The 27,934-nt window shown below is 36.4% G+C and overlaps 1 protein-coding gene across 1 annotated transcript in view; it reads right to left on the minus strand.

Moving 5' to 3' along the window:
- Positions 1–13,769: 13,769 nt before the first annotated feature.
- LOC131679526 (uncharacterized) overlaps positions 13,770–27,934 on the minus strand; it is a 45,611-nt gene continuing 31,446 nt past the window's right edge. Inside the window, exons 3-4 of the mRNA XM_058960266.1 lie at positions 15,324–15,439; positions 13,770–15,261 (exon numbers count right to left, since the gene is read on the minus strand). Coding sequence (XP_058816249.1) covers positions 15,019–15,261; positions 15,324–15,439 — 359 coding nt within the window. The 3' untranslated portion in view covers positions 13,770–15,018. The remainder of the gene's footprint in view (positions 15,262–15,323; positions 15,440–27,934) is intronic.

Consider the following 27,934-nt stretch of genomic DNA (forward strand, 5'->3'; position numbering starts at 1 on the left):
ATATATGAATCCTTAATAAACATGTCTAAGTCATTTTACTCCTTCAAAAAAATTTCAAACATTCAGTACTGTTTTCACAATTATGTAAGAGGACCCCCTTAAACAAACAAGCATAAATGTATAAAAACATATTGATATTTGGCGAAGTTATGGCTTTTCCCCTCTTTTTATTTAAGGGGTTTGTGGTGATCACGATTGAACACCAATAGATCAACTAAAATCCCAAAACTCAAAAAATTCCATTGATATATGAGTATTCCTAGTATTTTAACGATTAGTTGAAAAAATAATTTTTTTTCTGCATTCGGGAAGGTTTTTCCTAAAAAAAATCGCTGCTTTAAGCCCTAAAAATTGTACTAAAAATTCCAATCCACAAATTTTTTTCGAAAAAAAAGGAATCGTCAAGGTACGAGAAAAATTAATTACGATCAATTTTAAAAAATGAAGAAAATCGGTCGAGTGGTTCTTCGGCAATCGTGATCACGGAAAACCCATTTTTGGAAAAACGACATTTCGAGATAATCGAGTTTAAAATTTCAAGTTATCACTGCTCTTGGTAGATGATGCGCGCTTGGAACCGCTGTAACTTTCTATATATTTCTCGGATCTCTATAAAAATTTAGGAAAATATTTTCAAACAGTTGTACTTTCACATAAAGTAACAAAAAATCGATTTTTTTGAAAAATCAATAGGTATGGAACCCCTTAAATATATTCTCTAGAATCAATATTTGACAACAAATTATATCGACTTGTATATTTTTTGAATACTATATTTGTTTACCACTTAAGCAATCAACCTTTTGATACAGGATACTATAGAGGATAATATGGATAACTATTTACCTATGACAAAATTTCCAGGCCACTCCGCTTTCCGCCAACCTTTAAACGCATTGATTTTAGCAAATTTGCTCAAAGCAATTTTCACTCACTGACATTTTTCAGATACCGGAAAATACAACAACGAGGTCGTTTCAGTAACCTTTAGTATAAGGAAAATGTCAAGATGTTAAACTTGAATTTGCACCCCCCCCCCTCCAGGATATATCATCTGAGATTCAATTAAGCTTTGACCTTCACATCAGCTAGTTATGTGACAAAAATTGCTGTCTAACCAAATGCTTCCAATAGCCAAACCAATCAAACCATCTCTTAATTAAAGAGCCCATCACAGGCCGCACATTCCGTGGTAACCAAACGGACTTTGACCGCCAACGAGGCCAACCAATAACGTCATCAACCCTACCGCAACAATTCCCCAGCTATGAACCGACAGAATCGCAACGATGCTCATTAAATAATAAAAGTTGACCACACTAACCTACATAGATCCAGGCCCCGTGGCTTGGTGGTAAATGTGTGGTGCTCACTGCCAGGGGTGCTTCACGGTTGCCACGAAGGCATTGTTTTCGAGTTGACTTCAATTTAGAGGTGCGCTGGGCCACAACCGTTAAGAATGGAGTGTTGCGTCTCGCGACTCTATCATACTCCCACCCGGCGAAGATCAATCCCCAAGGAGTGGGGTGGCGAATCTGCATTACACTAAATGATGATAGCATTGGTACGCATATTCTATGTAGAGGAGACCGGGGCTAGTTTCCATTTTTTACCGCTTTGATATAAAAATAGAACATGTGGCATGAAAGGGCAGACTGTTGGCAACATCCCTGAATTTTATCAAAGTGTTTGTTGCATTGTCTTTGTTTTTATGGACAAAAATGTGTGACGTGGAAAACCGGTTTGTATGGATACGCCAGAAACTATGCAATCAAATGGAGATTCAATTACAGCAAAGGTCCTTATGGAACGTGCTGAATGTGTTTTTAATAAACCGTATATTAACCGATAATTGCCAGTATACTTAAATCTCAATAACCCGGCATTTTGACTTTGACCCGTATTCCACATTCAAAAGCATATTTTCGAAATTCTTTGGGCGATTGGCCGAAGTAAATATCCCGTGCATTGACAAGATACATAAAAAAAGATTGCCTTACTTAGGAGTGAATTCCAAAAATAATATATTTGATGTCATTTGATGATTATTTTTGCACTTTAAATAGTACCGCCAACATTCCCCAACCGCACATTTTATAAAAAAAACTAGTTAAAAAATAACTGTAGATGTAATAATTAACGAAGAATATTATCATTCTGGAAATAGATTGAAAATCACCCCAAATAACACAGTGTTTAAAATTTAGTAAATTTACTTGGTATGGTATATGCCATATTGCCCAAAAACTTCTACAAAACAAAATGTTTTTCAACAAAACACATTGGATAAGTGGTTTCACAAAACGAGAGGCATCGCTATATGTCTAATAGAAACGGAGAAAAAGGGATTAGGCCAATTAACCCAACCTCCAACTAATCCCGGGCTCCTTTATAGTTTTTCCAGACCATTTACTTTCGTTGTGAAACGGTACACATAAGTTTTATAACACTTCCTATCAAATCAATATGCAAAACATTTTTACAAGTTACGCAGCGTGATCAGTCGGATATTAGATGAAATATACTAGAAACAGATTACGGCTATCTTTAAGACGAGGAAACCCGTCCGTATCTGTGACATTAAATCTGATCTATAACATAAAAAACTCAGAGCACATACACATAAAAGTGATTTACAACAATTCACTACGACTCAAATACTTGAAAAGAAGTATCCTAAAAAATGTACGTGTTATTGACGACAATCTCCATTCAAATCACCGAGCAGTTTTTTTTTATCAACAATGGATTCATTTCCGGGGCACTAGCACCAGAATAGCAAAGGCGTTCAACAACGCCGTGAGCTTACCCGGTAGAGACGCTGTTGACGTAGTCTGACAACGGAAGCGCTTAATCACAAATCTGGATCAGTCGTGCGGGACTCGCTGGGTTCGATTCGCGGACATGCCAACCTACAATGAATTGCCGATAGATTTATGGATGGAATGCACCAACAATGCTGCTGCCGGGACTAGGGTAAGGAATTTTCTTGCAGCTCCCTTTTGGTATGGCAATGTGTTGAAAGCTATAGCACGACTGTTACAAATTTATACCCAACGGGAATGAAGTGAACTTTTTACGATCGCAGCAGCGATTGTTGGCAAAAGTGGAAGCACAGACAGCTGATTAGCATCATCGACAATGCAGAGGAATGTGAACAGTATCGGTCAAGATCCCCTTTCAAGATTCTGTTTGACATACACTACACATTCTAAGCCTCGGTGTTCTGCAACATCGATTTTTTAACTTCATCAATATTACCACGGATAAATCATTCATTATACTATACACATATGATTGAAAACATATAGAAATGAAGAATATTGCGAGACTACTTGCAAGAAAAGGAAATGTTCAGCAAAATCTAATATATTACAATAGGTATTGTCTAAGGAATCACGAACAACATGAACATCATTATAGGTTTTTCTTTATAGATTAATTTTCATCACTAAACATCTTCATTAGCGAAATCACGTCTCTGTCATAAGTACTATAAAATATAACAACCTAAAGACTAATTTCAAAAATTTATTCCGTGATTCCAAAATAACAGCGAGTAAGAGTACGAGTGGGAAACCCTAACAATCTGAAGAAAGTATGAACCAACAAATATCAAAATAAATAAATATGAATTGTTCGCATATTTCGTTAGCATTTAATGTTTCAAAAAATCTTATACTCCAGCGGTAGATTTTTAAACTAGTAATGTTCGCCCGTCTATCAATGAATATTGGCATCTTTTGACATACATAATAGATGTTGCAATATTCAAGCAGCTATACATATACGAGCGTTTAGGAAAATAGGCTTAAACACATAATGAAGTTCGAAGAATTCTGTTCAACTATAGGTGCCCCCTCGTTCAGTAGTGCCAATCAGGGGCCCCGAGTGATCTTAAGACGAATTATTCCGCCAAAGCTGAACTAGTGGATTCCCTTCGGGCACGAGGAAGCTCACCCCATGTTTCGGTTTGGGACGTATTAGCTAGCCGTGATCTCTTCTATATGTCACATCCTTAAACCCATCAATATAACTTCGGAACCAGTACTTTGTAACCGTTGGTTCCAAGTAAAAATGCTTGTGCCTCACCACAACCTGGTTTGTTACCCGATAATTCAGGAACTCATTTTGTGTTTTGCTGCGGGCATGTTCTGACGTTGTATGTTGGGGAATAATATTTGTTCAGTATGTCCCTATAGCCAGCGTTGGTTCAGGGAGGTTTGAATCTATCCTATCCCTTGCCCTATCGCAGACGTCTCATCTGGTGTCAGGGTCAAAGATTTTCCGGTTTTTTCGAGATAGATTTAAGGTTGGACAGAGACTTCCTAAAAATCAATCAGTGTATGTAGAATGTTGTTACAGTACTGCTGATTGATTTTTATGAAGATCTGACATACGGTGCGGAGAAAACTGCTTTTTTCGTTTGTGAATTTTACCCTTTCTCTGTCCAACCTTAATCCGACTTGACCTGATATATATATATATATATATATATATATATATATATATATATATTTCTATATAACGTTAATATTATTTTTCATCAATTTAGCTTTTCCGTTATATTTGAAATCAAGTGTGGGTTGTAGATTATTGGTTTAATTTAGTATTGAGTGCTGCATGATCCATTATTTTCGAATGCTGGTACATACACAAAACCCAAAAAAAGAACAACCATAGAACTTTTTCTAGTAGTTCACATCGAAACGCGTTCAAGTGTCTCTTCAATGATTGAAGTGCTCCGTGGCTTATCCCAGGTAATTGGCTAAAGCTAAACACTTAAGCCTTATCGTACATAATTATTCAACTCTGCCGTCCCCGTCCCTGTTCCACGCCAAACAAACATAGCGGACTAATTGAATCCAAAAGCATCATTACGGAACTTCGTCTTGTTCTCTTACTGCCGTCGGTGCCATACACTAGCTATCAATCCGTAGGAAATTCCTTCGGCTGACGGGAGGGGGAGACCCTACCCGGCAGCCAATAGATTGAAGTTGTGGTAAACGGCTGGAACACGTGCTTACGAGCTTCGATTGGCGGCTGACTGCGATGGGTTTGAAGGGGGACTGGCAATACACACTTAACCTATTTAGCACGGGTTGGCGTTTCGGGCGCGAGCGAAATTGCTCACCGAATCGGTCCCGAATGGATGCGATGTGGAACCAGGAGTCGACTCTCAAATTTCACAGGTGCGCACAGCTGTGCGAAGGGGATGACGCTGGTCGCAATCGAACGTCTTTCCCATTACTCGCAATCTTATTATCGGCATCAGTTGGTACTTCATAGCGGCGAACGCGGGATCCTGCCAAGCGAGTAATGAGTGAAAATGAATTGAATTTTAGCCTCCCATCGAAACGTGAGTTGTTGTCTTGAAGGGGAGTATTCTTTTTTTTTTGCGGACGGCACATCAAGCACCGTTTGCCGATCAACCGGGATTTCAGCTGGCAGCTGACTTTTGGTTTTATGAGGTAGGGAATAGATTTTCTGTAGCTAGCGGTAGAGGCCGTGTCAGGAGGGAACTGTTTGCCGATTTCTCAATTATGGTTAAAATTTGTAATTAAAAATGTTCCACCTTGGGCAGCTTTCGGGGCTAAGGTGAAGTAGATTGAAACTTGCTTCAGTTAGCAGGTTAATTTCGTGCTCGGTTTGGTAATTGAATCAACTTGTTGTGCTCGTCTTGGAAAACTGTAATTATGTATTTGGTATCCTGGTGTAACAGGAGAATTTAAACGGAAGATCAGTTTAAAAATTTGTTTTCATCTTAATTTTAAAGCACGATGGAAACGTTAAAGCTCTTACGAAGCATAACTCGTAAACTAATTCTGAACAACAAAAACTGTAGTCAATCGCATGATTCTTTGTATAGTCTAGTCTACACATACACAGCCAATTCATGTTGGGATTCTGAAAAATTTTAGACGTTCGCCTACAATTTTTCTTGTCAATATTAATGTTAGTGGCACATATTGTCTGTGACACAATCATTAAAGCGGCCAGGCCAACTGTGCAGCGTACAAAGTGAAAAAGATTCAAAATTGTACGACAATCAAATTATTCATTTAATGAAGAATTTAATCAACGAAATATTTTTAATCTTGAATAAGGAAGAAACATGGACAACTTCACCGACCATTTCAATTTGGTAGGGGTTTAATAATTCGTTGGGAGTGTCTTGGCTATGAGGGTTAGTGCCACTCCTCCTATGTTTCTGGGGTGGGACAGTGGTATTTAGCCCTACCTCGGCAAATGAGCCTAGGTTATAGCGCCTTTACTAGCTCTCTGTAAAAAGAAATAAATTTCAAGAAGAAAAATTATTTTTTGGTGTATGTTAACGAAAAATCGTGACTGCAAGTTAAATAAAAAAAATATTTTTTTAAGAAACACCCTAATTCGTTTACCAAATTTCTTGCTGAAAAGTACCAGAAGCTTCAGTGTCTTCGACAAAGTTTTTTGATATTTGATTTTCTTTAATTTTCTGAAACACTGCGAAACTTAAACCAAAAAGTTTATATTCACATTTTAATAAATTGAAAACCACCTTACCCACTTTTTAAAATAATAGAAAAGTCTTGTGAAGTGCAAAATTTTATCGTGAGGGAATTAATTTCGTGAAATTTAAATAAAATATTGTAGTTGTTATTTTTTGCTCAATTATGCCTCCTGAAAAAATGTAGTTGAAAAAATTTTTATTTCGTTTACTCGTCCAGTCCTAGTGAAAATTAAAAAAAAAACATTTTTGACGAAAAAGTTCTCATACACTGATAGAATATATTCGTAAATCGCTATGCATTAGTTTCGTACAGATAATTTTCATAAAATGAACGAATTTTTCGTACATATTATGAATCGTTCGTAGTTCTATTGAAACACATTATTTTTTATTACGAGTTTTTCGTGAAAACCACGAAACGACTTTCGTTGGCTTATTACGAAACAGCTTCGTTCGGCAAAAGAATTACTCGCTGCTATATACGATTATCTTTATAATATTTACGAGCACCATTCGTCGAACCGTCAAGCTTCAATATGGAGTCATTGTTGCAATACGTCATATAATTGTTGATGCTCACGACGGTCTCGGTCTGACTATTTAGTAGCCGTATCCGTGTCCACCGGTTTCAGGAATATGGTTTTGTATGAATAATTTTGAGTTTTTCTCTGCCGGAGCAATGTCAAAAGAATATGCTATTAAATACGAAAAATCCTATTAGATGAACGAAATGAATTCGTGTGACCAACGAAATCGTTTGTAATTTACACACCTGTTTCAACAATAACATTCATGTAATGTATACTAAATAAGTAAAATTTACGAAAACTTTCGTTCATCAAGCGATCATTACTTCACACCACAATCTTTTTAGTCCTCAATAGAAGGGAGCAGGTTGAATTAAAATCGATTTTGCCAGATCGATCCTTTAATTTAATTGAAAAAATCGTTATTGTCAAACATCGATCCTAAAATATCGATTGAAAAAATAATATGCTAATGAATACGAAAACTTTCCTAAGATGAACGAAACGAAATCGTGCGACCAACGAAATCGTTCATCATATACATAAACATTTATTAAAATACACGAAACATTTCGTTTCGTTCACGAAACATAATGTCGTTATCAACGATTACATTCGTGCAATGTAAACTAAATAAGTAAAATTTACAAAAACTTTCGTTCATCAAGCGGCCATTTCTTCGTACCACAATAAAATCGATTTGGGCATATCGATTTTTTTAAATAAAAAAATCTATGTTGTCAAACATCGATCCCAAAAGATCGACTGAAAACAATAAGAGGATAATAAATACAAACACTTTTCTAAGATAAACGAAATTAATTCGTGCGACCAACGAAATCGTTCGTAAAATACACACACGTTTATTAAAATAAACAAAACATCTCGTTTCATTCACGACAAATAACGTCGTTATCAACGATAACATTCGTGCAGTATACATTAAACGTGTAAAATTTACGAAAGATTTCGTTCACCAAGCGGCCATTCTTGTTCATGAAATGAACGAAACCTACTATTTAGAATGCACGAAAATACTTCGTTGTAGAAAACGACGAATGAATTCGTGTATTGTATGATCGATTTAATTATATTTACGAATTTATATAATCAGTGTAACGTTTGAACGATAATAGTTAGATATGTGGTACCATAAAACTAATTACTCGCTCCAAACAATTTTAAATTGTCTGAAGGCCACTTCGGTTTTCAATCAACACCGTAAAAGTTATATGAAAAGCACAATTTTTCTAAAAAACACGACTAAGCTAGTGCCGATTTGACGCTAGCTCCAAAAACGAAACACTATTTGTGTTTCTAAGCAAACCCCTAGCCCTGCGTCATGTCCAGCATGAAATGAAGTTCTGTTTAAGCTGGCGAGAGTTAATAAAGTCGAAACTTAGTTTGGCTATATGCACTATACTATAATTCTCCTTAGAGGAATAAAACTTGGGTAAAAACTATTTATTATCCACTAAGAAGAAAATTGTTTTAAATCACATTTGCGCGTTCAGGTCACAAACCCGATAACTGAATTAGTTACGGAATTTACGTTTCAATTTCTTTTCATCAGATTCTGAAACTAACTTAGCGACAGGACGAAGCTAGCGCCGGATTGACGCGAGCATCAAAGTTTGGATTTCATTAAGTCTCAACAGCTTAATCAGAACTCCTTTTCTTGCGCGACATACCGCATTACTTTGTTTTCGTTAATCCGGCGCTAGTTTTGTCCTGTCACTAAGTTAGTGTCAGATGCTAATGAGACGAAGTCGAAACGCCAATTCCGCACCTAATTTAGTAATAGGTTTTTTAGGCAATTACGAATATAGTGCCTGTATTACTCTGTAGTGCCTGTAATGAAAATTAATATGATGAACTTGATTTAGTGGACTAGAAGCAAACCAACTAATATGACAATAAAACATATTTTTTTCGTGCAGGTATAACTGCCGCCAATTGGTAACTGGTTTTCTATCCTTCTTGTGAATTTAATTCTCAATTCACGTACACGATTCAGCAGTACTCATTCCACTCAGACAAGACCATGCTTATTCCCCACGCAGATTGAATGCCCTATGGTTTAGTTCCTTTGTTGTTCAGATAAACAACGAAAGAAGTTTGCTCAGTTCAAAGCAATGGTAGCTCGATTGGCATCGCCTGGTAAACATGTGTACCTTTACAATGCCATCAAATCAATTCACATTTAAAATTACATACAACCAGACATGTGCAATTTCGAATATGAGAAAATATAGTATACTTTAAGGCGCTTTTGTTTGGAAGCAAAAGGCTGCATGCAGAAAAGCTTTTTTATAGCATTGTCATCAAATGATTGCATACATCCTGACTGATTGTTGTTGTGGATATATAACGCAGTTTGTTATTAAGGTTACAGCGCTTTGAGCCTGGGTGTTCTGAGTTCGATGGGGATGCTTTTTGTCTGAACCAGCGACACTTTTTTCGATGGATGTGTAGACGAATTTCGCACCAACTCGGACAAATGTTGGCAGCACCCTCTCAGATTTTAATGAAACTTTCTGTACATGAGAACTTTGTCTCAAAAAGCCACTTTGCATGCTTTGTTTTTTTTTCAAAAATGATCTAGACTGTCTCTTGAAAAGGGTCAAAACTTTTTTACCATTTTTTTTTAAATGGCTATAGTCTAAAAATGACAAATTCTGCAAAAAAATGTTGTAGGAGTGATTTTTATAAAACTAGTCAAATTTTTGATTAAAAATATTGAAAAAACTCTTCATCGACTCTTACACTGAAAAAAATCATTTTTTTTTTAAATTTAAAGTCGGTTTACAAGAAACCCCGTCTTTCATTTGGATGAAATTTTGTTCCGTAACTACCGTCAAAAATTCAAGTGGGCACTTTCAAGGAAAAAAAACTTGATTGAAAAAAACTTTTCCTTGTCCAAATTGATTTTTTTTTTCAGTGTATTTTTATCGAAAACTTAACCAATGAAACTCATAATCATCTCAGAATCCAATTTCCTAACTGCTAGTTGCTTGATACATGCAAAAAGTAACAGTAATGAATTTCGTATATATTTATAACTACCTTGAGTGAAGACTGGAAGATTGGATGATTGGAAGATTGGAAGACTGGAAAGGTGGAAGACTGAAAGACTGCAGTTCAGTTGTTCATCTCAAAAATGATAAATTTTATGAAACAATTGACAAACTTTTGTAAAATTTATTTTATGTCTAATGGAGCAGCAGCACAATACAAAACTTTGTAAGCTTGTGCAGTCAAAGTATGAATTAAGTGCATAATGGCATTTTTTACATCCCATGGAAAAGGACCCTATGATGCTATTGGTGGCACTCTCAAGCGAATCGCAACAAGAGCCAGCCTTGCTCGCTAGTATGCAAATACCATAACACGTCCCCGAGAGTTATGTAACAGGGCAGTTGAATAAACTGATAAAAATATCACAAAATTAAATTTCTGATAGATATCCACTGAACAGTAAAACAAAATGTCAGAACAACTCCAACTCGAAGAACTGTATAATAACACCAAAAAATATTTGGCACTCAGAAATTCCACAGTTTTGTTCCTATTCCTGGTGGGAAAGTAGAGGCGAAAAGGTATTTTAATTCAGAAGATGAACCAAAAATATTTTCCTTTTGTACAGAAATAATACAAAAAGCATGCATGAAGATAGTTTTAAGACAAATATTATACATAAAAATAAATAGGGAAACTGTAGGTAAAATGAACAGGGGATAAAATGAACAGGTATCCAAATGAAGACAATGTTTATTAAATTTAGAACAAACTTCGAACGCTACGCATTGCATACATACAGTACATTTTGCAGGTCACTAAAAGGTGTTCATTTTGGGCCCTATTCTCACAGTCACGTCACCTAGTGACTAGAAGGAAATTTCGTTCTAGTCACCAAGTGACGTGACTGTGAGAATAGGCCCCTTTACCTTTTAGTGACCTGAAAAATGTCGTATGTGTATGCAATCCTTAATGTTGGAAAGTATTTTCCGAGCAATGCTGATGTGCCAGCGGATCAAGAGCATTGCATACACATATGGCATTTTGTACGCAAAAAAAAACTTGTCACGGAAAAATGGAATTTTCCTGGCGTAACATTAACCAATTTACAATCCTGTGGCATCGAAAAACATCTACAAATTTTGGGTTATCCAATGGTGATTAAACTTTTAGGATCAGTTGGAGAACAGTGAAGATACAGCAACTTAAGGTTAGCGTTCCCACTAATTTTGAGGCTTGGTACTTGGAGTGGCAAGATGGTTCATATTGCCCCCACTACAACCTGTTCTTTTTACCTTCAATACTTTTTATTTTCAAACAGCCGTTCTGATTGAGCCACTTTGTCCTGATCCCTATTTATTGCGGTGAAATATCTGCAAATGGTTCAATTAGTATGATTCAACTCCATTTTCAGGATAAAATTTAAATTTCACTTCAAAAAACCTTATATTCTACAAAGCGAACTTAACATTAGCAACAAATATGAATGCTGTTTTTGGTTTTCATCATATTTATTTCACATTCGACAGCTTTTTATCAAAAGAAGTGGTTTCAATAAGCTTTGATTATTTGATAGGTCAAGTTTCTGTGAAGTTTGTTCTAAATTTAACAAACACAGGCTTGATTTGGCTACCTGTTCATTTTACCCACAGTTCCCCTATGTGAATATGCGACTGGTCACACAGTTTTAAAAACGAATTAATACACGCGAAGTTACACTCACCATATCACACGAAACATACAAACGCCCACGCGATCGAACACGTTAGCATACAAACTCTCGAGCCGTTCGCGATGATACTCAAATACGAACTTCAGTAGGACAACTCTAAAAAACAGTTTTTTTTACGATCAAGATCACATAACTTCAAAATTGGCAATTTTCAGAACCTAGCATGCATCTTCTAAGAAGTTTTATAAAACAATACAGCGCATCTTTTATAAAACTGAATTTTAGTAAATCATAGAAATGCGAAGAATTTAAGAATGTTTACTTATGTAGCCAACATCTTTAAATCCAACGCAATGATATTTTCCCAATGAATTTCAAATAACTTTCACCATCAATTCTAGCCTTCATTAAGCGCAATCTATTTATTCATAAATATGTTTATGTCATAGTTTTGGATTCAAGGCTATGGACTGAATAAATGTTGCCACACTTTCATTCGTTATCGTTTGATGATGCTGCCAAAACTGCAACAGGCATGCTGATCCATGAGGGTTTGAGGCAATGTGGAATAACTTAGTTACAAATAGTGAGTCATTTTTTCTCGGCTGCATGATGTAAAGTATTAAAAGTAGGATATGTGTCTTTTTTAAGAAAGCGAGGTCCAGGACACCTTTTCCATGTTGTTATAAACAACTCGAAAAAAAACGAAAAGGAGATTTCGGATCAGAAAAAAACACGATGAATCTGTATCTCTTAACGATTTCATTGCTAATTTAATCCGCAATAAATTTTTGAAGCTAAACGGGCTAGAAACTTTAAATGGTAATATTTTCGTCAAAATAAATTTTTCGCTGGAGCCATCTGGATTCGAAATTTGCAATAGCAAATATTAGCGAAAAATTGATCTATCAATGAAATTAAAATTTTACCTATTTTGGTTTATTTATTTTGGTAGCCCGTTTGTTAAATGTTTTGTTTTGACGTGTACGCTAAAAATGGCTGATGTCATACCATGTCTAATACAAATTTGTTTTAAGTCCATCACGAGTTTTTAAATTTTTGATACTTACTGGAGGAATCTGCTATGTTTTTTTAAATTTTAACTATTGACGAGGCCAGAATTATAACACATTTAGATAGAAAAATTTCTCATAACAAAGTAACACATAATGTAATAATGTTATTCCATTCTGAACTGTTCTTCGCCCCAGCATGCGTTTATCCAACTGTCCACCTTATCCGATAAACATTAGACATTTTTTTTAAACGCCTTTTTCACAAGCATGGACGACATCTTTTTGTTTGAAGTTATATTGTTTATTTTATTGACAGAATGTAGCCTCTAATCACGGTTTTTGTATAATAATAATAATCGAGTAGAATCTATAAGTTTACCTTAAGGATCCTCTTTACCCATAAAAATCGTTTACTTTTGATAGAATTAAACTTCTATGTATTCCGATTGCTCCATCTATAGCTTATCTGTAAGTAATTTAAATTGAAAATGTGAGAAACTCTTAGCTACATCAAGTCGGATCGTTCATTGTCCCAAACTTACTGATGTTTTCAGCAGATGTTTAGAATGTTCCATTACTACCAACTACAGTTAGTTTCAACTGTTTCACTAGTGCTAATTCCCCGGTTTTTCTGCTCAAAAAACCGGAATATTTACGATTTGAAATTTCAAATTACGTTAAATCAATTCAAGACCTAATATAAGCGTAGCAAACCCGAAATACATAACAAAAAGATTTCAAAGCTATATCTCGCATTGCTACTTGTTATAATTTTCTGTTGTTTTAACTACTAACTCGACCTAATTTATAACACAATGTGTTACAAAAGTAGCATATTGTTATTTCATTCTGATCGAGAAATTAAATATTTTTTGAATCCACCATAAAATAAGATCTTTTAATAAACTTTCATGAAAAAAATTGCAACTTTGTCAATGACGCACTTTCTCTATTTCCAAAAAGAATTTTGATTACTCACTTCTATAAAGAAATTTCATTATTCTACATTACAATAAATTATATAGTCATAAATCACTAAAAGTAGCAATTCTGGAATTATCTTAAATGATCACGTTTTACATTTTTAATATTTCGCTATAGAACAGCTCTACAGTGCGAGGATGGAGATCTCGATAATTTCGGAGAATATCGGAGAGGTCGAAGAAATAGTCACGACGATTATTCTCAATATAGCAACAATACTTCTTTCATTACGAGGAAATAATAAATCGAAATTTTAGCCCTGGAATTTCAAGATGGCCAAAAATAGATATTGAGTCTGAGTTCTAGCTAAATTATTCAAATGGTCCTGTGTGCAAATGCGAGCCTCTCTTGATTTACTTTCTTTTTTTAGAGGCCATGGCCGCCTGCAGGCGGGTGGGGTGTTAATATTAATTCATTAATAAAGCATCTTTTTACATTATTTTTTGTGGCGGTACAGAGTGTGTTAGTATGTTCATTTAATTTCCATGTATGTATTAATGCAACAATTGACCAATATTTTCTTAATATTTTCAATATTTTTTACGCTGAAAATATAGGAAAATGTTGCATTATATTGCCAAAAATTCACCGAGAATACAATCAGCTTCACCGGAAATACACCCACCCCTCCTCTTAACAAGTCGGTCAGTTGGACATTTGCTCCTTAACTCTTTGCAGAATATATTTATCGAAATAGTTATCTTAAGATTTGTGCCATAAATTGCATTATGTCGCAGCATTTGCATTAAACAATTTGAACAATTTCGCTAAAATTATTCATAACGTATTTGGTAATCATTTTTATACTAACTTTTTAGCAATATGTGAGGTAATTTAATATATGATATATCGGCTCCTGCAAAAGTTGATTCAAAACATTCAAATCCATGTAGAGAGATGTTTCAAGTTTCATCTCTCATCTCTATAACCTGGAGCTAATTAGCTGATGGATTTGATTCATATGCTCAATGATGTCATAAATAAAATTTAAGAATAAATCCTAATAACTGCTTAAATATTAACTCAAACTATTCATTGTATTGTTCTATAAGCTTTTAGCTATCTACGTCCAACATGCATTCCACCTCAAGAGCTATGGTGCTCTTTCGACAGTTCACAGACTGCATACTTAGTTCTATGCTGTACCTACTTAACTACAATTGATTGCTTAGTTTTTCCTAGCAGTAGTATGATTTGATATTCAGATGAAACATTCGAAAACCAACTCCTCAACAAAAAGCTCGTAGGTTCGTCGGTGTCAAATGTTTCATAAAAATTATCCAAGCATTTCAACACCAGTTAGCAGAATTATTTCGGCACTCTCTCAATTGCATCCATCACGAAGCCAAACGACCGGGTGGCAACGTTGAACCATGGTTTACTGAGCAGCCGGTCCCACGGATCACTCGCTCCACTCATAGGTCGTGCGCCGGCGAATGATCTACCGCCGTTGAGGTAGTCGATATAGTCGTAATCCGATGTCAGCGGACTTACTTTCGAGTAATAAATCGCAGCGAAAGTGGAGTAGATGATCAGAATAGCTGTCGCAACCTGAGAACAAGTTTCCGGTGAAAATCCTGGCAGAGGCTAATAAATTACAACCATCTATTTACCTGGAAAACAGCCCAGAATTTGTACGATCCCTCGGAGATAACAAAGTCATAGTATCCGTTCAACGGGTCTCCCTTGATGTATCTGCCTTCAACGGTTGCCACGGCAGTCGAGTTTTCTGTGGAAATAAAAAGATTAACGATATTGATTAGAAAACAAATCGTCTTTCCCACCAGGCTAAAGGGGGTATATTTTTGATTTCCGGCAAACCGGCACTATAGAACAATTCAATCCTGCATAGCTAGACACAAAGTACAATCAGTACCCGGCCGCCTATCTTGATCCAAAAAAAAACCAGACCGAATCAAAGTTGTCGAACTGTTCAGCCTCAAGAGGAAAACTTTTTCATTCGCCTGTCCCGGCCTGAAACCGTTCGTGACCAGATCTGATAGCAGCCAAAAGTAAAACTTTATTTTTCGAATCCCTCAAACTCGCAACCGTTCCGATTCCCGCATGGCTTATTACGGTGAGTGGAGGTGCAGGTGCAGGTTAGTGGGGCTCCGCGGTGATCCTAGAGATGCGCGTAAAGTGAAATTAGGAAAACGAAATGTAAATTCCACTTTGCGAAGCTTTTCACGTGCTTCACTCTCACTCTGCAAGTTTTGCTTACACTCCCGGGTCCGTTGCTTAGATGGTGTAATTCAAAAGTATTATCGTTTGTAGTATGCGGTGTAAGTTACGAGTATGTAAAGTTTCGCTTGATGCTGCCCGGATTTGTTCGATGTAACTAACTATTTGAGATATCTGAATTGCCGTGATTGTATAGGTTATTTTTTTTGGTACAGGAATTATATGAATAAGGTATTTTACCATCACTAGTTGTGCTCAGGACTAAACAAAACAATCTAAAGTGCCTTTCAAAAAATTGGTTTTTATATGGATTGTAGTTTAGACACTAGAATAACAAAGAGACGCCATGTTCCGTTTGGAATTGCAATTTAACTGTCAATATCATTCCAAACGAATAAGAGAGTTGTCAATCCTAAATTTTTAGCATTATTTGGCATTGTTTTTAAGGAAGCGTTGTTATGCAATTCATTAAAATTATTAAATATTTTAAAGATAAGAATAATAATAAGAATAATAATAAGAGAAAATGGCTTGGTTTGATGGGAGGACGAAATTCAGCATGCGGGTATCGAATACCAAATGATGCAAACAATTAATTTTGACCTAATATAGTTTTGCTGCTGCAAAATACCATTCCTGCGGATATAACTATGTTTTGGGTAGTCGAGAAACTCAGCAGACCAGAAGACGCATTAGATTATTTTATTGATTAGATGAAACAAACAGAACAACAACAAAGTTTTATGAGGCTTGCACATTTGCAGAGTAGCTTGTGACGTGTAGTCTGGTTGCTAGTTGAATTGTTCTCACTGAATTAAGATGGCGTCTCTTTGTTAGTCTAGTCTCTTTAGTTATAACAAATACGCGCATGGCTGTTTAAAACAAAAGAAATTCAGCGTGGCCACCGCGATTGCTGAAGGACCTTTTTAGAGGCTCAATACTAGGGGAACTGTGGGTAAGACGGACAGGTGGGGTAAGACGGACACGTGATTATTTTCGGGATATAACATTAAAACGTCAATTGTACTGTACGTGTACCTATCAATATGGGTAACCTTGTCCTATGAAACACTTAGTAGGTCTTGAATACTGCTAAACGTGTACAATTTAAGCAAATATTGATGATCAGTAGTGCAGCTTCGTGAGGATGTAATTTTCAAGTTTCCGATTTTAAGGTTTATCGATAAAAAAACTATTTTTTCGCGGATTTTTTCCTTTATTTCGATTAAGTAACTCTCAAGTGACATCTTCGTGGAAAATAACAGTTAAGTTGATGTATATGTGAATAAGTACAAACGTTTAAAACATATATGTACTGGGGGTAGGGTTCGTCGCGGTTGCGGTAATTACCGCAACCGCGTGGTGTTTACCGCACCCGCACCGCAAAAACTGCGGTGCGGTGAGACACTTTTTCTCGCGGATGCGGTGCGGGAAATGAGCTTTTACCGCGCGGTATTACCGCAACCGCACTTTAAAAAATAATTGATAAAGTCTGCATTAAAAAGTGAATTAAAACTTTGACTTTTAGCATTTAAGAACGATGCAAATTATTACCTTACAATAGGGAAACATAATAAACATTTAATTGCTCTAATTTCCATGAACTTTACAATGATTTGAAAAGGAATCCGAATATAATCTGTATTCGACCCATCGTTACTTGATTTTTTACAATTCGTTTATTCTAATATGATAAAACAATTTGCTACTAAGAAATAAAATCTATAAGCTGCGTCCAATATAATTTGGCACCATTATATTTACGACATATTTTGAACACTTTGAAAAATTAACAAGCGAACCTTTTCAAATATATAAAATGCACAATCCAATCATTGAAAAACAATTGAATTGTACTGTCAAATCCAATTTAAAAAAGCCTCATTTCTTCCGATTCCTCTTGGCAATCGTGAAATTATGAATCGTTTACGATGGCGTTTTCTCAACTGTAAATTTTGATTAATTTGGAGAACTTAAAGATGAACTTAAAAAAGTCTTAAGACTTAAAAACAACCCAAAGAATGAAAATATCATCATCAAAACAAACGAATTTGGAGGAATCAGCAGTAAGGGAGACAAATGTTTAAAGAGCGTCCAAAACAAGCAAGGGTCCAAATTAGGCTGATAACTTTATTATTCGTTCTTCAACATCGTATTTATATCTCTGTTGTTTTCTGTGTAAATTCGCAATGAATTTTCCTGCAGTTCGTTTTTAAGACTCCTTCTACATAACTTTTTTTTTTGCATATGTCCATTGTTCGTCCAACTGAGAATATTTTCTACCAATTTAACAACTAATATTTTTCAGTTAGGAGTATTTTGTAACTTTTTGAAATTAAAGCTTTCGAAGTTAGTATAGGGTATTTCGATTTTTTCGTGTTTCTCAAAGCCTCTTTTCATATTGTGACAAGTGTCAAAATTAGCCCAGATACCAAATTTTGCACAGGACAATTTTTGACCCCTACCAACTTCAATTGAAGTTTTCGCATTGGCATTATGGAAAAATATTAGAAAAAATACATAAAAAGGTAGAACTTTCGAACTAGCTATTAGAAAATTACAACTCATACAATTTTAAGGGTGCAATCTTAGTATTTGAATAAGAATACATCCATTTCTTGAAAAATACGAAGTAAGTGTTTTAACGTATTTTGTTACTTAAATCCCCTATTTGTATAATCATTTCTGCTGTATGCTATAGATCATACATCTTTTGCAGTTTTTCAAATGTCCTTCAACAACTCTGTACCGGTTGAGATGGGATGGATACCTGATCTGATATTAATTAAAAGTTATTAATCGCAGCTGAAGAACGTTTTTGTATGTATAATGATGAAATACAGCTACATTCCATAGGACTTCAGTGCTATGCTAATATTTACCTTGTTTCGAAAGTATTTATCTCAAGATGTATGGCATTTTATTAATAAAACTTGCAAAGTTTTTTAATAAATTTTTCATTCTGAAGAGTCCGTCAAAGTTAATGTTCGTGTAAATAGGAAATTATATATAATTATACAAATAAATTAATATTTTTTCAACACACTTTTGAAAAATACAGAATTTTACCGCATTTACCGCATTACCGCGCGGTGCGGTGCGGTAAATGCAGTGCGGTTGCGGTAAGCGGTGCGGTTTTATTATTTTCTTGCGGTTGCGGTGCGGACTATCCACTTACCGCCCACATCCGCACCGCGACGAACCCTAACTGGGGGTCAAGACGGACAGTTTTGATTAATTCTATTGATTCATCCTTATATGAATGTCTCGCGTGTAGAAACGAAATTGTAGTGCTACTGTTCAGTCAAATGTGCAGAACCATCCCTAATATAGCTGAGTTAGTTAGCTGAAGAGTAGACTGCAGGATGTACGTTAATGTGACCGAGGCTTAATACGGAATTCCTAGAACTTGGAAAAGGTAGACGACTTTGTGCAGGTCCTATACTCTTGCTGTGTGTAATCGAAGAACTAATGTTACCAATTACACATTTAACATATAACTTTCCAGTTTTGTATAAACGATATTAGAAAATACATCATTTGCTTCAATTCTGAATCAAACCTAAAACGTTATTTTTCACCTCGAATATATTAAGGTGAACCACAATCTATTCAAAACATCCGCTAGGAACAGTAAATTTTACGATTTTGTGTTGTGATAATCCTTTCTGCAACATGTCCGTCTTACCACCAGTCTAGAAAAAGTGCAGATAGTTCTTCGTTTTCTAGTTCTTTAACCATCTTTAGGTGTTGGGGTCAATGTGACCCAAAATAAACTTTCAAAATTCGATAACTTTTTAAGTTTTTTTTTGGAATTTCTTGACTTTTCCTCTTTCAAGGAGATTCAATCGGGTTTAAAATTTTCGGACATTCCTGGCAGCACAAAAAACGTTATGATTAAGGTATTTGCGGGTCAAATTGACCCCGATTTCGAACTCAATTTTAATTCACATTTCAATCAAATCTATATGAACTTGCACCCAAATTGATAGTTAGAATTTCAATTTTCAGTAAATAGGGTGTTGAGCCTATTTTCACCATGTTTCTATTATCACCGTACCCATTTGAAGCCGTTGGTTAGAGCAGTGTCTGCCATCTTTGTTCTACGCATTGAGTCAAATAGTAGCGCAACAATAGGGGCACTCGATTCGAGTTTTCGTTGCGCTCAAACACGAGAATTTCACTGTTTTCAGTGCATTTGTGTTTTTATCACAGTTCTTAACAACGAATCAAATCTGTTCATGCCAATTTATACGAATTACATTGATTGTAATTAATGAATTAGTGAGGCACTCTCCTTAGTATGGTGAAAATAGGCACTTTACCCTATTATCGTTTTTGAACAGGTTGGCCAGCGGGAATTGGTGCCGAATTGGGTCATATTTGGCATGCATATAAATGTATGCAGAAGCGTCCTAATAAATCACAAGTTTATTAAAAGAATACTAATAATAAACACAACCAAAACAAAAATTAGAATGTACATATCAGTTTTGTACTTGATTGGACCGATCTTGGATGTTCCATATTACGCTTCCGATGCTGATTCCGGCGATACCATAGTATTTCTCATAATACTGAACAAGTGACAATGTGGTTAATCAGTGAAATCGGAAAAAGCGGAACATCCGTAGAACTGGCTATGAACTACTGTAGAATTCCAGAAGTAGATTCATGAATTGAATCTACTTCTTGAATTCTGTCAGTTGCATTAGCATACATTTCTAGTTCCGAATGAAAAATTGACCGTATAGGTCACATAATGACCATCCTAAAAATCTAGAACATTCGCTGAACTGATCAATTCATAAAGCTGGTCTTAGAACCATGAGTATTTAGTGTTTCTTGAATTCTGATCTGAACGAGTTCGTAATTATGACCTACACATGTTTTTTGACTACGTAATGACCTTCCGGGAGATCTAGATTCTAGAAGATTAGTGGAACTGGCCAATTCATAAACTTTGTCCTAGAGTTCATGTTAACCAAGTCTATAAAAAGACATCGAAGCGTTGCCATGCCGATTACTTACGAAACGTGCAACGCAAGTTGAAGTCCGAATCTAAAACATTCTGGAAGCATGTAAACGAGCAAAGAAAGGAATCCGGGTTGCCTTCAACGATGAGCTATGGAGGACGTATGAGCTCTAGTTTACAGGAGATCTGCCAACTATTATCTGAAAAGTTCGCGAGTGTTTTCTCCAACGAGAATCTGACACCGACCCGGGTTTCACGCGCGGCTCTTAATGTACCTCAATCATACCAGTCTTTGAACTCTATCAATATCGACAATAATATGGTACAACTGGCGATTGGCAAAATGAAGGCTTCAACTTCGGCAGGCCCAGATGGTATACCAACTATTATTATAAAAAAATGCTCCGCCGGTCTAATTGAACCTCTTTGTCATCTGTTTCAATTGTCGCTAACAACCGGAGTATTTCCCGAACTCTGGAAATCCTCCTTCATGTTTCCAGTTCACAAAAAAGGTGATAACAAGGTAGTTGACAACTACCGTGGTATTACAACGCTAAGCGCAGTTCCTAAGCTGTTTGAAATAACTGTGTTGGAACCCATCTCCAGCCACTGCAAACAGTATATCTCCGAGACTCAGCATGGATTTATGCCGAAACGTTCAACATCTACGAATCTTCTGTCGTTCACAACATATGTTACAGATGCCATGTCGGACGGACTTCAAACTGACGCTATCTACACGGACCTTTCAGCTGCCTTTGACAAGATTAATCTCGCTATTGCAGTGGCAAAGTTGGATAGACTTGGCTTTGGTACTAATATTCTCCGTTGGCTGCAATCGTATCTCAGTGATCGTCGTCTTGCAGTCAAGATAGGTGATTGTGTATCCGAAGAGTTCTTTGCTTCATCTGGTATTCCACAAGGCAGCCATCTCGGTCCATTGATTTTTCTTCTGTATTTCAACGACGTCAACTTTTGTCTAGAAGGACCACGGTTGTCTTTCGCCGACGACCTCAAGTTATACCATAGAATCCGGAATACTGATGATGCAGCTTTCCTTCAACGCCAACTGGTAACCTTTGCGGAATGGTGCAAGTTCAACCGAATGACCCTAAACCCCAAGAAATGTACGGTCATTACGTTCTCGAGGAAAAAAACGCCAATTCGATTCGATTACTGTCTAGCTGAATCCACGATTGACAGAGCGAATTGTGTCAAAGATCTCGGAGTTTTTTCTCGATGAACAACTGACGTTTAAACAGCATATCAGCTTTATTGTCGCAAAGGCATCACGCTGTTTGGGGTTCATAATGAGAATATCTAAGCATTTTTCAGATATTTACTGCTTGAAATCTCTCTACTGCTCACTCGTTCGATCAACTCTGGAATATTGTTCAGTTGTGTGGAACCCTCATTATCTTAACGGTGTCCATCGAATTGAGACAGTACAGCGCAGATTTGTTCGGTTTGCCCTTCGTCGATTGCCTTGGAGCAACCCTCACCAGCTGCCAAGTTACGAAAGCCGGGGTTTGCTTATTGGACTCGATACATTGCAAGTGCGGCGGGATCTATTCCGTGCTATGACGATTTCGGATATTTTGCAAGATCGAATTGACTGCCCCGAGCTTCTCAGTGCGATAAATATGAACGTTCGCCCCCGCGCTCTTCGCAATAATTTATTCCTCCGATTACCTCTTCGCCGGACTAACTATGGAGTAAACGGTGCCATCATTGGTTTGCAGCGGACTTTCAACAGAGTGTCATCCGAGTTCGATCTTCACATTCCACGTAGCAGATTACAATTTGACTTTTTAAATAGATTAAGAAATTATCATTAGGACCACACTGTGTCTGTTGATATCAATTATAAATAAATAAATAAAGAGTTCTAGGATTTTTGGAATATCATACGCATAAATTCGTACTTATGACTGAGATTTAGGCCGTATTTGTATGGCTCTGGAAGTCTATGGTTTCCTCGATTTTTTTTTTATTTTTATTGCAGAGAAATTGTATTTGTGACCGGAACAAAGACCCTATCCGTTAACTGGACAACTCTATGCCGGATCATCCGAAAGGATAGATTCTGCCGAGTCGGCAGAATATGTGAATGAATGGAGTGTTCTTGGAGCGAATTCATGTGTCTGACGATGGCTGAAGCATAGTAGGCCGAAACGTTACATAACTACGAAGAAAAAAAATAGTTTTTAATTTCACCGAGAAAAATTAACAAACATAATATTTAACAGAAACTGAAAATTGAAACTATAGCACACAATTTGGGTACAGGTTCATATAGATTTGACTGAAAATATGTCTTAAAACTGAGTTTGAAATCGGGGTCAATATGACCCGCTAACACTCTATTCGTTACAAAAACACCTAAAGTAGGTTAAGAAATGATACTTAATGATTTTTGTAACATAATCTCTCTGGGCACTCGAAAGCCAACATATAGAGTATTACATGTTGACAAAAACATGCTCTAACTATGTTATATTTCAATATATTTTCAATATGTCCGTCTTACCCCCAGTCCCCCTAACAATTAAGAGGATAAAAAATAGGTCGATTATTTTTGCCCTCTACACCGGGGGCTCCCCTTAAGCAATAAACTCGAATTTTGTTGAAAGTGAAAAACACTTGCAAAAAAGAAATGATTTTGAGTGAATTGTAGGGGAGACTGAGGAGACTTGATCAACTTTTTTATTTTTCAATCCAACTCCGTGGAATGATAAAAAAACTATGCATTTTTTGTAGTTTTATATTGTTCATATAGATGACTGATAATGATAAAAAAATTACAAGGAAATATTATATTTGACATGAGCTGTATGCATTGCTGGAAAACAACAAAAATATTCTTAGAATTTTCTTAGATTAGTGGAGACTCGATCCCTAATTTAGGGACACTTGATTCCTTTTTCAAAACATGTTCAAAAGAGCATATAGGATAATAAGCATATTTTTGCCCTGTTTCTAATCTGAAGCCTTTGGTTAGAGCGTCTGCCATCTTTGCTCAACGCATTGGCTCAAATGGTATTGCGATAATTGAGATACTCGATTAGAGTTTTTGCTGCGCTCAAACAGAAAATTTCCACCAAGAACTTCAAATTTCAAGAACCAAGAACTTCAATTTCAAGAGAACTTTGTTATTATATTGGCTCTTAATAAGAGGCGAATGACCTTAAGGTTAAAACCTCTATAATCGAAATAATAAAATTTGGCCTTTAATGGCAAAGTAAAGAAACTGAAATAATAAAATTAATAATGAAATAATGTGGTACCCTCCCTAATAGGGCAAAAATAGGTACCTTACTCCATTCAATGTTATAAATGGATTGCGGTATTGATTAAATTGTGATTAGATATTGTTATTTTTGTTATGTTACCACATAATACGCATCTCTCACCTGATTTTTTACGAATTCTCCAAATCTCCGTGCAATTATTTGAACGCTGTCTTTATTATGGTTGAGGAACGTCAAATATGGGATGCATGGTTGCTACGTATACTGTAGTAAACAATTACAGTTAAGTTTCTGTACGATGAAGCATTCATTTTAGGCATTTTTTTGTTATTTTATGGCAACAATGATTTCAATTGTTCTGGTGTGAATTTGGTTATTTTCATTGGTGTGTATGAAGGGGATCAAATCTCCACGAATTTGAAGGGATTAAGTGAACCTTAACCAAACCTTAGTAAAAATATAGTTGAACAAAAAAATCAGCTCAATCATAACGTATTCATGTAATTAACATTCTCCTATTCTTCTATATTCGATTAATGTATTCTGATCCCACTTTGAATTACAACGATGGGAATAAGTCTCCTCGCGGATCAAGTTTCCTCAGTTTCCCCTACTGTTTTTTTTGTTGGAGACGAACCACTGCTACCAGTATTTAGATCTATTGTGGTAAGTCTACTACTTAATCTTCTATAAAACTTCACGAAACAAAGGTCTAAGAGTCCCAAGATACTAAAAAATAGCATATTCTGTAATTTTTTCTAAAAAAATATCGGGAGTAGTAGGCTACGTTCCAGTTTATGTTCGTTAAATTAAGGGATTTAACGTGAATGCGCTGACTAGTTCAAAGAAATTCAAATTGTTCCGATATTTGTCTCAATCTAATGAAGTTCGTTCTTGTATTGAAATACAAGAATCAAATTGTTTTCAATGTATCAGTTATACGTTTCTGAACTGATTGGCAGTATGGATAATGAAAAACTATTTATAAACCACTTATTTTCAAAACTTAAACCAGCTGCCACAGCTTCGTGACGCTAATAGATTTCCAAATTTTGGGATGGCATCCAGTTGCACATAGTGCAGACAGCTATTTTTACTGCCAAAACAGTACAGTTCCAAGAATTTTGTATTAATAAGCGTAACTCTACAATAAATAAAGTAACTTCGCTTTCTCCATGTCACGTCAACGCTTATCAAAAACGCAGCAAAAACTTTCTCCCCACTGACTGACTATGTAGCTTGAAACCATCGACGACAATCTACTCGCTTAATTTAAAACTATACCCTACAGGTCGGAAACAGACGTGCTCGTCATACCACACTGTCACCCCCACTTCCTTGTTTCTTCTACTTTTGCCTTAAAAATATTATGTAAATTTCGTAGAAATAATTTATGAATATACCACCAGGTTTCTAGAACCGCGCTCTCTACCACTCTAAGCTACAGGAATTTTAGCCACCCACTCCCTCAAGCAGAATGTGGAAAATCTGTTTCCTGCGAGGGAAAACACCTCCCGAGTTGTTGCAACTAGGAAGCAGGAAGGTATATAATTTTCTCGAGCTCATCCTACCCCCGAGTTGAGTAACGAGCAGAGAGGCCCAAACGATCGTTGCACTAAAGCCCTCTGACTGAAATATGGCCCCTCGCTAAGTTCTCAAATATATGCATACTTTGGTATTCATTTTCTAAATGTATAATTGAATTGGAAGAGAACTGAATTCAATTTGAATTTGTATGATGATACATGCACCTTCCTTGGCTATGAATAAACATTTCCGGCTAGCCGGTTTCCACGTTCCAAGTCAAGTTGCTCTTTCGTTAGCAGAACCCGACTCTGTGTTTGGATAAGCGAACTGGAAATCATAAGTCCAGTCTGGGGCAAAGTTTTCTTCAAATAGGCGAACGTGGTCGAAAAAGTTCTACCAACAGTCAAAGGGGCACAACGTCTCGATGGGGTGTGGGTTTGCGCGCGAGGAAGAAAGGACCGCGAGTTAAGAAGAGAAGTAATCCATTGCGAAGTTTTCGTCGAAGTGTTCTAAGGAATTCATCGGGTGGTGCATTGCAGGAAAATCGTATTCAAACCGAAACTTTCAAATTTGCTTCAAAAAGTTCGACACAACTGTATTGCTAGAAGCTTATAAATAGAATTGAAAACGTGTTGCGATGATGATTTCATTGCATTGCTTCTGCTTCACAGAAGTATTTCGTTAGTAACACAGCATTTTTCAATAATTAAAACTGTTCGACCGCAACCCTTCGAAATACATTCACATCAATTAACACATGTTCCAGTTTTCATTAAAAAAAATATATTCCCATCCCACTGTACTGTACATTCGACATCTCGTTGATATGCAGGGGACATTCATAAACTACAGCATAATTTAATTAATTATCTCACAGTATTCCCCCGGTAACAACGGTTGTAGTTTCCGTCTCACCTTTGCGGACTACTCAGCGGGAAGAGGGTGGGCTCGGCTACATTCCCAACGGAAACAGAATGACAGCCATTGCAACGAGCGCGAAACAAAAACTTTTCTACGAACCAGATAAAGGAGTTAATTTTATCCATACTTTCATCCCTGCCTCCCAAAGCTCGACAGCACTCAGTGTTGGCCCCCAAAAATGCCGGTTCAGCAGGTGACACCCTGTTGCTTTCGTACCAGCTCCTTCTCGGTGTATAATCAGCCTGACCAAATGCTACATCCAATTAGGGGCACATATACACACTCAGGGCAAGATAATAAACTTGCTCCATGTAGATTTTGGGCAAAGCTCTCTGAATTCAGATATTGTACCATCGCCGCTCCATTCAAGTGCAGGAAACCTCCCTTCCCGGTAGCTATAGTTTCCAGAGGCAAAAAACGGGACCAAGCTGTTCCACCGCCATAGGTGAATTTCCAGTTTATTGCTTCTAGTTGGTCCTTGAGCACAGCACCGACAGCTGGCACACAATACGGTAGAACAAATTAAACAAGTATAAAATCGAATTAACTTTATGAAATAAGTGACCGAGAGAGCCACTGTTCTGGCTGTGGTTCATAATGAGGACACTAATAGAGAGTGGTGAAAAAGTATGACTGCCCGAAAGAAAAGTTACTGGCTACTGGGTAACGGCCATTTCCTCTTGAACACCCCATTCTAAAAAATATTTATTACTATACATTTAATAATGTCTATGAAAAACATATAAAATGGGGTAGAAAGTTTTATCATACCGCCGGGTTATGGTGCTCTTCAACTATAGCACAACTATAGCGTACATATTTTGCGCATAAGGGTGGTATGCCAGTGGGAGAAAAAAAACTACTTGAATAGAAAGGAGGTTTATTATCTGAGGACAATGTTTGCAAACAATCCAAGAGCATCAATAATGGGATTGTCGTGTTTTGACGTAGGACTACGTCTTTGTTTTCGATATGGGGGTGCACTTTGCAAGTTCTACAAAAATGGTATGTAACGAAAAGTGGTCCAATTTTAAACGCATATAATTCAGCCATCTCACGATAAATTTCCAAATTTTTCCATGTATTGCCCCGAAATACTTCTAAAAATAGATTCCAAAAGATAAACCCAAAGATTTTTGATATCATGGCATTAAAAATTTAAATAATTTACAGCCTAGTCAAAATATCGCACATTTACACACACAAGATAGCGCTTTCCAAGTCCAGCGCGACAGATTTGTGTACCTTGCGCGCTACGCTTCTATGAATGACGTCATCATCGACTAAATAAAGAACGGATTCCGCCGGACAAGCTCAGTTGCCTGTTGAACGGCAGGCGGAGCAGATCACTGCGCTGTGTGTGTGTTTT

Source organism: Topomyia yanbarensis, chromosome 2, assembly GCF_030247195.1.
Source record: "Topomyia yanbarensis strain Yona2022 chromosome 2, ASM3024719v1, whole genome shotgun sequence".
NCBI classification, from domain to species: Eukaryota; Metazoa; Arthropoda; class Insecta; order Diptera; family Culicidae; genus Topomyia; species Topomyia yanbarensis.